We start from the raw sequence: 11,440 nt of genomic DNA, 5'->3' as shown, positions 1-11,440 counted from the left end.
CTCCTCACGTCGCGGCGCTGATTATCCATTAACCGAGGCTCCCTTTCCTGGGGGCGGCGTTCGCACCGAGCGCTGCCAGCAGGGCGGGCGCGCTGCCTTCCTCCCTCCCTCCCTCCCTTCCTCCCTCCCTGCCTCCTCTCCCCCCCGAACCCCCGCTCCCTCCTTATCAGCAATTCAGATTGCATGCAAATCTGCGCGCTTTCTTCCAGGGCCACGGCAGCGAGCGCCGAGCGCCTTCCAGATCTCCTCCTCCTCCTCCTCCTCCTCCTCCTCCTCCTGGGATTTTCCTCCTTCTCCCCTCCCCTCGCTGCCTGCCTCCCTCCCTCCCTCCTCTCTTTCTTTCCTCCTTTTCACCTCCTGGAACAAAAGTGGCCCTTTCGGCTGCGCCAGCGCTGCCTGCGAGCGGGGCCGCTTTGTCTCGCCGGGGTCACCGGCACCGCCACCGGGCCGCCACCGCCACCGCCACCATGGGGACACCGCGGGCGGCCGCCGGCCGGGCGCTGCCGCCGCTGCTGCTGGCGCTGGCAGTGGCACTGCCGGGACTGGGCTTGGCGAGCTGCCCCGAGCGGGAGCTGGAGCGCAGGGAGGAGGAGGCCAACGTGGTGCTCACGGGCACGGTGGAGGAGATCATGAACGTGGACCCGGTGCACCACACCTACTCGTGCAAGGTAGAGCCGCGCGGGGAACTTTCGCCCCCCGTGCGGTTTGGGGTGGAATCGGGGCTTTTTTTTTTTTTTTTTTTTTTTTTTTTTTGGGGGGGGTGGGCTGCGGAGAGGTTCCAGCTGCTGTGTGGCCGGGGAGGGCGGGGGGGCGAGGAATCTCCAGAGGTTGCTTTTTATGGGCATTTCCCTCTTTGGCTTTGGCGTGATGCGGAGCTGCCTCCCAACTTTCCGTGCCCGGCTGCCGGGAAGGTGCTGGGAGCCTCTCCTGTTGACTTTAGCAGCATCTCGAGTTCCTGCAGCCCGAGCTATTGTTTAACCACCGACCTGGCCTCGGGCGATGGGGCTTTTTTATCTCCCCCCGAAGCGGGAGAGACGCTGAAGTCCCGAGCAACCTGAAATCCCATCCGCCCGCTTGACAGAAAACGTGCCGGATGCCTTAACCCTTGCCGGGGCAGGAATCTCGCTCGCAAGGACACGCTCTTCCCTTGCCTTTTCCCCTTCTCCCCGTTCCCCTTTTCCTCCTAAAAATCCTGCTTTTGCTTGGTGCCGAGCAGCGCCGGGGGCGATGCTCTGGTGGCTGAGAGGAAGGCGAACTTTCCCGCGGTGCTCTGGAGCATCCCCCGAGCATCCCCCCAGCCCCTGCCCGCTCCCAGCGCCCCCCGACCCATCTGCAGCTCGCCGACGAGCTCGCAGCCCCCCCGGGCGAGAGCCGGCACCGTCTGTTTGCAGAGTGTCTGGCACATCCTGGGTGCTCCGCCGAGCATTAATGAGCTGCGCCTGTGGGGCACAGATGGATGTGGCCACCTGAGGCCGGCGCGAGGTGGCCACGGGAGGTGGCCCAGTGGCGCTGGTGGCGAGGCGGAGATGCCAGGGTGAGAAATAAATCCCTTTTCTCCCGCTGCGGACTCACAGCGAGGTGCCTGCCTGGCAGAAAATCATCCTGCAGCAGCAGGGCAGGACTGTGGGCCGGGAAAAGCTGGGATGGGGGAAAAGCTGGGATGGGGAAAAGCTGGGATGGGGGAAAAGCTGGGATGGGAAAAGCAGCTCTGCCTTTGCAAGGTGCAATCCAGCCCCAGCTGGAGCAGCCAGGAGTGGGATGGGGCTGCCCGTGGTGGCTTTCTGTGAAGCACCATCTGAATTCCTTAACACTGGGAAGGGAATCTCTCCCCTGCCTTTCCCTGAGCAGTGCCCAGGACAGGTTTGTGCTGCTTGCTCTGGAGTTTGGGGTTTTTCTCCTGCCCCTTCCTGGTCTCGAAAGAGCACAGAAGGGCCAGGACCTGATCCCGAGAGATCATCCCGGCCTTGGAGTCGTGTAAAAGTGAAAGCAGGAAAGCTTTCATCCCATCCCATCCCATTCCCTGCCCTGCCATCCCATCCCGATGTGGCAGTGCTGTGACACTCAGGAATTTTCACAGCACAGCGGTTCCCCGTCCCTTTCCCTGCCCATCAGCCCGTCCTGTGTCGTTTGTGGTGGCATTCCGTGGTGCCTTTGCAGGGAAAAACGGCTTTGGAATGGGATTTGGGGTGTCCCAAGGACATGGGAGCAGATAAATCTCCTGTCACTGCAATGACTTGGGGATGTGCAGCTTTGCAGCAGCTCTTGGCTCATCGCCCTCCTCAGATCTCCCAAAGTCTTGGGACTGGAATTGTGTGGATTTGCCATGCCTGCAGTTTATTTTGTTTTGGTTTTTTGTTTTGTTTTTAACCTAAATTCCAGCAGCAGTTCGGGATTAAACCTGACCCCTGGCTCCTGCTGTCCTTGCACTGCCCCTGGGGGAGCTGGGACAAATCCAGGATCTTGTGCTGAGGAAATTCCTGCCCCGATTCCTCCTGTCCTGCCCTCGCTGCTCCCCAGACCCCGCCGTTATCTCCTGTCGGGCTCTTCCTTATCTGCAGAGGAAAGGCGAGGGCCCAGCGCGTGTGGGGAGCTCCCACACCCAAAATCCCGAGTATTGCTGGAGCTGGGTGGTCCGGGAGGGAGCGGGCACGTGGGGATCTGAGAATTCCGTGCTCTGGGGCATTGTTCTTCCCAGCTCGGCTCCAAACCCTCCCAGCTGAGCGCTTCGATAGACGCAGATAAGCAGCGGGAGAAATGTGAAGTTAATGTTAGATAAACACCCCGGAATAGCTGCCAGCCGTGCCTGGGCTGCCGGGGGGAGCTGGGGGAAGGAGGAGCAGGCTGACAGAACTCCCCAAAAAGTGGCTGCCGTGCCCTTTTTCCAAGGGGTTTGACATTCCCGAGGGCTTTTTCTGACTTGTGCGCAAAGCTGCTGCTGCTGCTGCTCTGTGCTGGCATTGTCCCTTCCTGCTCTGGCCCCCTGAAGTGCCTTTTTCTGGGCTGTCCCGATGTTTGGGAAGGCAGCTGCTATTTATGGGAGAAATCCAGGTTCTATGAGTGCCGTAGGAAGTGTGGAAAAGGATGTGGATCCTGTTCCGGACAATGGAGCACAGATTTTGGGGGGGTTTTGTGGGAATTGCTGGGTCCTGGGGAAGGGGCAGGGAAAAGGCACAGAGAGAGAGAAAAAAAAAAAAGGGGAGAGGAAGGCCTGGAAGCAGAGCTGATCCTGGCTTTTTTCTCCCAAAATTTCCAAAAATTCGTGGAAGCAGAGCTGATACTGGCTTTTATCTCCCAAAATTCCCAACATTTCCTGGTGACCCCTTTCGGTGCTTCCCATCCCGAGTGACAGCTCCTCCAGAGGGGACTTTGCTCCAACTTTACAAAGCCAAACCTGGCATTTCCCGCGGCGTTTTCCTGGCAGGAATGTTCCTGTACAGGTGGTCCCCTTCCCTATCATGGCATGCACCCCCCTGGCATGTTGGAAAATCCTTTTATTTCTGGGTTTTTTACTTTCCCCCCTGCCTTTAAAACACACCCGCGCCTGGATAAAGTTGTGGCCGCTCCTCCTCTGCCTCCGCGGAGCTTTAAAACCCCCTTAAAATCCAGCGCTTTCTGTTCCCCCTGGAAAAACAGAGCGCTCCAGGGCAGGGTCCTCCCCCAAACAGGTCCCAGCCCAATTTTTTCTCTGTCTCCCTTCCTCTTCTGCCCCGATCCTCGCTGCCGCCGGTGAGTCAGCGGTGACAAAGTCTTAATTGCGCCGCGCTGATGAATGGGATGCCCCGCAGGTAATTGCCGGGGCTCGGGTGCCGCGCACATCCATTCATCAGGGTGGGGAGGAGGCCGCTGGACTCTTGATGTTTCTGTGGCCTGGCTCGGAGCTGCCTGAGCGCGGCAGCCACGCCAATTAACGCCAATTCCCATCTGCCGCAGAGCTGGGGGGGAGAATTCAGCTTTTCCCCACCTTCAAAAAAAAAAAAAAAAAAAAAAAAAAAAAAAAAGCAAAAAAAAAAACAACAACCCCCAAAACAAAAACCAAACCCCGAGCTGTGAAAATGCCCCGCACGCGCCTCTCGGAGCCAGCCTCGGGCTGTGCTTTCTGCTGCTGGAGGAGGTGTTTTGTTTTTTTTTTTTTTTTTCCCCTCATTTTTTTCCTCCTTTGTCTGGCTGGGTTCTCGCCCTGCTTTGCTGCTCACCTGCCCCGGGGCTGGAGGAGGTGGGGCTGCGGGAAGGTGTCTGGACTTGACTGCGGGGAGGGAGCAGCTCGGGAGGCTGGAGGAGCGGCTGGCGAGGCTCGGCGAGAGCGGGGCTGAGCCCTCCGCGCCTCCCCCAGGCTCGCCTGGGCTGTCCCGGGCGGCCGCTGGCGCTGGGGGTGCCGCGGTTCCTGCGGGGTCAGGGCCACGGAGGCTCTTCCCGGCTCCTTCAGGAATCCTGGAATGGTTTTGGGCTTGGGAAGGACCCCGAGGAGCAGAGCCCGGCTCTCATCCCTGCAGAAATCCCACCTGGGCATCCCTGGGAGCTCTTCCCGGCTCCTTCAGGAATCCTGGAATGGTTTTGGGGTCGGGAGGAACCCCGAGGAGCAGAGCCCGGCTCTCATCCCTGCAGAAATCCCACCTGGGCATCCCTGGGAGCTCTTCCCGGCTCCTTCAGGGATCCTGGAATGGTTTTGGGATTGGGAAGGACCCACGAGGAGCAGAGCCCGGCTCTAATCCCTGCAGAAATCCCAATTTGGCATCCCTGGGAGCTCTTCCCAGTGCCTTCAGGGAGTCTGGAATGGTTTTGGGATTGGGAAGGACCCCGAGAAGCAGAGCCCGGCTCTCTTCAAAAATCCCACCTGGGCATCCCTGGGAGCTCTTCCCGGCTCCTTCAGGGATCCTGGAGTGGTTTTAGGTTCCAGAGGGACCCACGAGGAGCAGAGCCCGGCTCTCATCCCTGCAGAAATCCCACCTGGGCATCCCTGGGAGCTCTTCCCGGCTCCTTCAGGGATCCTGGAATGGTTTTGGGTTTGGGAATAACCCACAAGGAGCAGAGCCCGACTCTTAATCCCTGCAGAAATCCCACCTGGGCATCCCTGGGAGCTCTTCCCAGCGCCTTCAGGGAGTCTGGAATGGTTTTAGGGTCCAGAGGGACCCGCGAGGAGCAGAGCCCGGCTCTCATCCCTTCAGAAATCCCACCTGGGCATCCCTGGGAGCTCTTCCCGGCTCCTTCAGGAATCCTGGAATGGTTTTGGGGTCGGGAGGAACCCCGAGGAGCAGAGCCCGGCTCTTAATCCCTGCAGAAATCCCACCTGGGCATCCCTGGGAGCTCTTCCCAGCTCCTTCAGGGATCCTGGAATGGTTTTGGGATTGGGAAGGACCCCAAGGAGCAGAGCCCGGCTCTCATCCCTGCAGAAATCCCAATTTGGCATCCCTGGGAGCTCTTCCCGGCTCCTTCAGGGATCCTGGAATGGTTTTGGGATTGGGAAGGACCCGCGAGGAGCAGAGCCCGACTCTCATCCCTGCAGAAATCCCACCTGGGCATCCCTGGGAGCTCTTCCCAGCTCCTTCAGGAGTCCTGAATGATTTTAGGGTCCAGAGGGACCCCGAGGAGCAGAGCCCGACTCTTAATCCCTGCAGAAATCCCACCTGGGCATCCCTGGGAGCTCTTCCCAGCGCCTTCAGGGAGTCTGGAATGGTTTTGGGATTGGGAAGGACCCCGAGGAGCAGAGCCCGGCTCTCATCCCTGCAGAAATCCCACCTGGGCATCCCTGGGAGCTCTTCCTGGCTCCTTCAGGGAGTCTGGAATGGTTTTGGGATTGGGAAGGACCCCAAGGAGCAGAGCCCGGCTCTCTTCAAAAATCCCACCTGGGCATCCCTGGGAGCTCTTCCCAGCTCCTTCAGGAGTCCTGGAATGGTTTTGGGGTCGGCAGGGACCCACGAGGAGCAGAGCCCGGCTCTCATCCCTGCAGAAATCCCACCTGGGCATCCCTGGGAGCTCTTCCCGGCTCCTTCAGGAATCCTGGAATGGTTTTGGGATTGGGAAGGACCCACGAGGAGCAGAGCTTGAGTTGAACCTCAGCAAATTTCGGTGGGATTTGGGGTTTAACCTCTCCTTGCACCCTGCTGGGAGCTGGGTTTGTCCGAGGACCAAAGAGGAGGGAAAATTCCGTGGAGACCTTGCAGCAGCCCCTCGGTGGCTTTGCAGGAGGAGCAAAACTTTGTCCCTGTCCCTGTCCAGCAGCTCGGATCTGGGCTGTGCAGGGAGCGCCACATCCCATGCAGGAATCTTCCCATTATTATTTATTTTTATAAAATTCTGTTTTTATAAAATTCTTTTTTCATAATATTCTGTTTTTATCATATTCTGTTTTTATAAAATTCTGTTTTTATCATATTCTGTTTTTATCATATTCTGTTTTTATAAAATTCTATTTTTCACAATTCTATTTTTACAAAATTCTATTTTTACAAAATTCTATTTTTATACAATTCTATTATTTTTATAATTCTTTTTTAATAATTCTATTTTATAATTCTATTTTATAATTCTATTCTAATAATTATATTTTAAAGTATTTTAAAAATAATTCTATTTTTAATAATTATATTTTAATAATTATATTTTTATAATTCTATTTTTAATAATTATATTTTAAAATAATTATATTTTTAATAATTCTATTTTTTTATAAATCTATTTTTTTATAATTCTATTTTTTTATAATTCTCTTTTTAAAATAATTCTATTTCTTTATAATTCTATTTATTTTTTCCACAATTCTATTCGTACAAAACTCTTCTCACACAATCCTATTTTGACAACCCCATTCGTTTTTTTTTTTTTTACATTTCTATTCCCATCTTTTCTTCATTTGGGTGGCTCAGCCCCCCCGGTGGGGACCCCCACTTTTGGGGCTGGGGCGGGAAGCAGCGCGGCAGCGCCGAGCTCTCCCCCCGGGAGCAACTGAGGCACGGGCGGCTCCAGAGGAGCTGTCCCAGCCCCGAGTGCACCTGGGCTGCTCCTGCAGCTCAGCTGTGCAGCGCGGGCTGCCTCGGGGGCTGACAGTTGGGGTCATTTATTGCTTTTTTTGTTTTGATTTTTGGATGGCTGCGCTGCCTGGGAGCTCAGACCCTTCCGCCAAGCCCGGGGTCCTGCTCGGAATATTTCACACGAGGAAAACAGGAGGGTGTGAGGGAGAGAGAAACTCCTCAGCTGTTCCTCACCGTGATTTGTGCCTGCAGGGCGCGGGCAGCGCGGAATTTGTTCCCTTTTGCCGCTTGGCACCGAGCAGGAGGCTCTGGCCTGTGGCTCCCGTGGCCGCAGGGAATGTGGGATTGACCCCGTTCCCGTCCTGCCAGGGACACTCTGGAGGAGCTTGGCTCCAGCTCAGCGTGAACTTTGAATTCCCTTCGGTCAGGGCTGAAATGCTGGAGCTCAGGCTGCGGGAAAAAAAAAAAAAAAAACCCAAAAAATAAATTTCGGCGGTTGATCGCGGGATTGGCGTTCCCCGGGGCCCCCAGCGAGGTTTCACCCCCTGGGTCGGACTCTGCGGCCTCGGATCTTGGCTGGAGGTGCTCAGGGAGGAGTTCGGCACCGGGAGAGGTCTCTGTGTCTGAGCAGCCCCTCGGGGGCACCTGCGGGGCCACCGGGGCGCGGGCAGGAAACTGGGAATGGTTCCTCTTCCAGGGGGATAGATCTGTCTGCCAGGGCCACCAGTCCCTGCCAGGGCCACCAATCCCTGCCAGGGCCACCAATCCTTGTCTGGGCCACCAATCCCTGCCAGGGCCACCAAACCATGTCTGCCAGGGCCACCAAACCGTGTCTGCCAGGGCCACCAAACATTGCCAGGGGCACCAAACCATGTCTGCCAGGGCCACCAATCCCTGCCAGGGCCACCAATCCTTGTCTGGGCCACCAATCCCTGCCAGGGCCACCAAACCATGTCTGCCAGGGCCACCAAACCGTGTCTGCCAGGGCCACCAAACATTGCCAGGGGCACCAAACCATGTCTGCCAGGGCCACCAATCCCTGCCAGGGCCACCAATCCTTGTCTGGGCCACCAAACATTGCCAGGGGCACCGAACCGTGTCTGCCAGGGCCACCAATCCCTGCCAGGGCCACCAAACATTGCCAGGGGCACCGAACCGTGTCTGCCAGGGCCACCAATCCCTGCCAGGGCCACCAAACATTGCCAGGGGCACCGAACCGTGTCTGCCAGGGCCACCAATCCCTGCCAGGGCCACCAGTCCTTGTCCGGGCCACCAAACATTGCCAGGGCCACCAATCCCTGCCAGGGCCACCAATCCTTGTCTGGGCCACCAATCCCTGCCAGGGCCACCAAACCGTGTCTGCCAGGGCCACCAAACCGTGTCTGCCAGGGCCACCAATCCCTGCCAGGGGCACCAAACCATGTCTGCCAGGGCCACCAATCCCTGCCAGGGCCACCAGTCCTTGTCCGGGCCACCAAACATTGCCAGGGCCACCAAACCGTGTCTGCCAGGGCCACCAATCCCTGCCAGGGCCACCAAACATTGCCAGGGCCACCAAACCATGTCTGCCAGGGCCACCAAACATTGCCAGGGCCACCAAACCGTGTCTGCCAGGGCCACCAATCCCTGCCAGGGCCACCAAACATTGCCAGGGCCACCAAACCATGTCTGCCAGGGCCAGCAATCCCTGCCAGGGCCACCAGTCCTTATCCGGGCCACCAGTCCTTGTCTGGGCCACCAAACCTTGTCAGGGCCACCAGTCCTCATCTGCCAGGGCTACCAATCCTTGCCAGGGACACCAAACCTTGTCTGCCAGGGTCTCCAGTCCTTGCCAGGGCCACCAATCATTGTCAGGGCCACCAATCCTCATCTGTCAAAGCCACCAAACTTTTCCAGAGCCACCAGACCTTATCAGAGCCACCAGACCTTGTCAGCCAAAGCCACCAAAGATTGCCAGGGCCACCAATCCTCGTCAGGGCCACCAGTCCTTATCAGGGCCACCAAACCTTGTCAGCCAAAGCCACCAATCATTGTCAGGGCCACCAATCATTGTCAGGGCCACCAACCATTGTCAGGGCCACCAATCCTCATCAGGGCCACCAATCCTCGTCAGGGCCACCAGTCCTTGTCAGGGCCACCAAACCTTGTCAGCCAAAGCCACCAATCATTGTCAGGGCCACCAACCATTGTCAGGGCCACCAATCCTCATCAGGGCCACCAATCCTCGTCAGGGCCACCAGTCCTTGTCAGGGCCACCAAACCTTGTCAGGGTCACCAGTCCTTATCAGGGCCACCAAACCTTGTCAGCCAAAGCCACCAATCATTGTCAGGGCCACCAATCCTCATCAGGGCCACCTGTCCTTATCAGGGCCACCAGACCTTGTCAGGGCCACCAAACCTTGTCAGGGCCACCAGTCCTCATCAGGGCCACCAGTCCTTGTCCCCCACCCCGTCGTGCCTCCCCCTGGCCCAGCTGGAGCCTCGTGTGCCGCTTCCAGAGCCTCTCCCGAGCCCTGCAGCCCTTCCCAGGTGGGATTTCCACCCCCGTCGGGTCCCTGGCAGAGCTTTCCCTCCTCCAGCCGCGCTTTCCCCTCCCCGGGCACCGACATCTCCTCGCCAGGGAGGAGGGAGCCCCGTGGGCTTCGCTCGGGGTTTTTTTTCCACGCTTTTTGTGCTTTTTGGGGCTCTTTTTTTTTTTTTTTTTTTTTTGGTGATTTTAGGGTTCCTGGGATGGGCTGTGCTGGAAGGTTCTGCCGGCCCTGGGGTGCCTGGGATAACACCATCAAAAATTGGGCAGGGCAGGGGGGGAAAAGGGGGAACAGGGGGGGGAAATGGGGGCACAGGGGGGGAAATGGGGGCACAGAGAAGGAAATGGGGGCACAGGGGGGGAAATGGGGGAACAGGGGGGGAAATGGGGGAACAGGGAGGGAAAAGAGTCCAGAGAGGGAAATGGGAGCCCAGAAGGGGAAAGAGCAGCTCAGGGAGGAAAAGAGGAGCCCAGGGAGGGAAAATGGGAGCCCAGGGAAGCTCAGGAAGGGAGAAGAGGATCCCAGAGAGGGAAAATGGGAGCCCAGGGAGGAAAAGAGGAGCCCAGAGAGGGAAAATGGGAGACCAGGGAGGGGAAAGAGCAGCTCAAGAAAGGAAAATGGGAGCCAGGAAGGGCAAGAAGAGGCCAGGGAGGGAAAACAGGATCCCAGGGAGGGAAATGGGAGCCCAGGGAAGTCCAGGAAGGGAAAAGAGGATCCCAGGGAAGGAAAATGGGAGCCCAGTGAGGGGAATGAGGAGCCCAGGAGGGGAATGAGGAGCCCAGGGAGGAAAAGAGGAGCCCAGGGAGGGAAAATGGGAGCCCAGGGAAGCTCAGGAAGGGAAAAGAGGATCCCAGAGAGGGAAAATGGGAGCCCAGGGAGGAAAAGAGGAGCCCACGGAGGGAAAATGGGAGCCCAGGAGGGGAATGAGGAGCCCAGGATGGGAATGAGGAGCCCAGAGAGGGAAAATGGGAGCCCAGGGAAGCTCAGGAAGGGAGAAGAGGATCCCAGGGAAGGAAAACCGGGATCCCCCCAAAACACAAGCACCTGCTGACCTCTCCCCTCGCCGTGCCAGGTGCGGGTGTGGCGCTACCTGAAGGGCAAGGACATCGTCACCCACGAGATCCTGCTGGACGGGGGCAACAAGGTGGTGATCGGGGGCTTCGGGGACCCGCTCATCTGTGACAACCAGGTGGCCACGGGGGACACGCGCATCTTCTTCGTCAACCCCGCGCCGCAGGCGCTGTGGCCGGCGCACCGCAACGAGCTCATGCTCAACTCCAGCCTGATGCGCATCACGCTGCGCAACCTGGAGGAGGTGGAGCACTGCGTGGAAGGTGAGGGCGACCTGGGGGTTTTTGGGGTTTTTTTGGGGTTTTTTGGGTTTTTTTGGGGTTTTTTGGGGTCTCTTTTGGGGTTTTTGTGGGGTTTTTTTTATGGGGTTTTATGGGTTTTTGTGGGGTTCCCAGCCCCTGGATGGGCAGGGGTGGGTGGTTCAACTCCAGCCTGATGCGCATCACGCTGCACAGCCTGGAGGAGGTGGAGCACTGCGTGGAAGGTGAGGGCGACCTGGGGGTTTTTGGGGTTTTTTTGGGGTTTTTTGGGGTCTCTTTTGGGGTTTTTGTGGGGCTCCCAGCCCCTGGATGCGCAGTGCATCTCCAGCCTGATGCGCATCACGCTGCGCAACCTGGAGGAGGTGGAGCACTGCGTGGAAGGTGAGGGTGTTCCTGAGGTTTTTATGAGGTTTTTTTTGGTTTTTAATGGGGTCTTTTTGGGTTTTATGGGTTTTTGTGGGGTTCCCTGCCCCTGGATGGGCAGGGGTGGGTGGTTCAACTCCAGCCTGATGCGCATCACGCTGCACAGCCTGGAGGAGGTGGAGCACTGCGTGGAAGGTGAGGGCGACCTGGGGGTTTTTGGGGTTTTTTTGGGTTTTTTTTTATGGGGTTTTAT

General features: G+C 57.6%; 1 protein-coding gene across 1 annotated transcript; it reads left to right on the top strand.

Annotated features, from left to right (window-relative positions):
- The first annotated feature begins 221 nt into the window (after positions 1-221).
- On the top strand, positions 222-11,334 carry LOC128799096 (agrin-like). Its single transcript, XM_053963202.1, has 4 exons — positions 222-668; positions 10,566-10,844; positions 11,127-11,205; positions 11,309-11,334. The coding sequence occupies exons 1-4, from the start codon at positions 468-470 to the stop codon at positions 11,332-11,334; spliced, it is 585 nt and encodes a 194-aa protein (XP_053819177.1). The 5' UTR covers positions 222-467.
- Positions 11,335-11,440: the final 106 nt, after the last annotated feature.

Source organism: Vidua chalybeata, chromosome 22 (assembly GCF_026979565.1).
Source record: "Vidua chalybeata isolate OUT-0048 chromosome 22, bVidCha1 merged haplotype, whole genome shotgun sequence".
Lineage (NCBI taxonomy): Eukaryota > Metazoa > Chordata > Aves > Passeriformes > Viduidae > Vidua > Vidua chalybeata.
The sequence above is the reverse complement of the archived record's forward strand: the minus strand, read 5'-3'. Positions and strand labels throughout refer to the sequence as shown.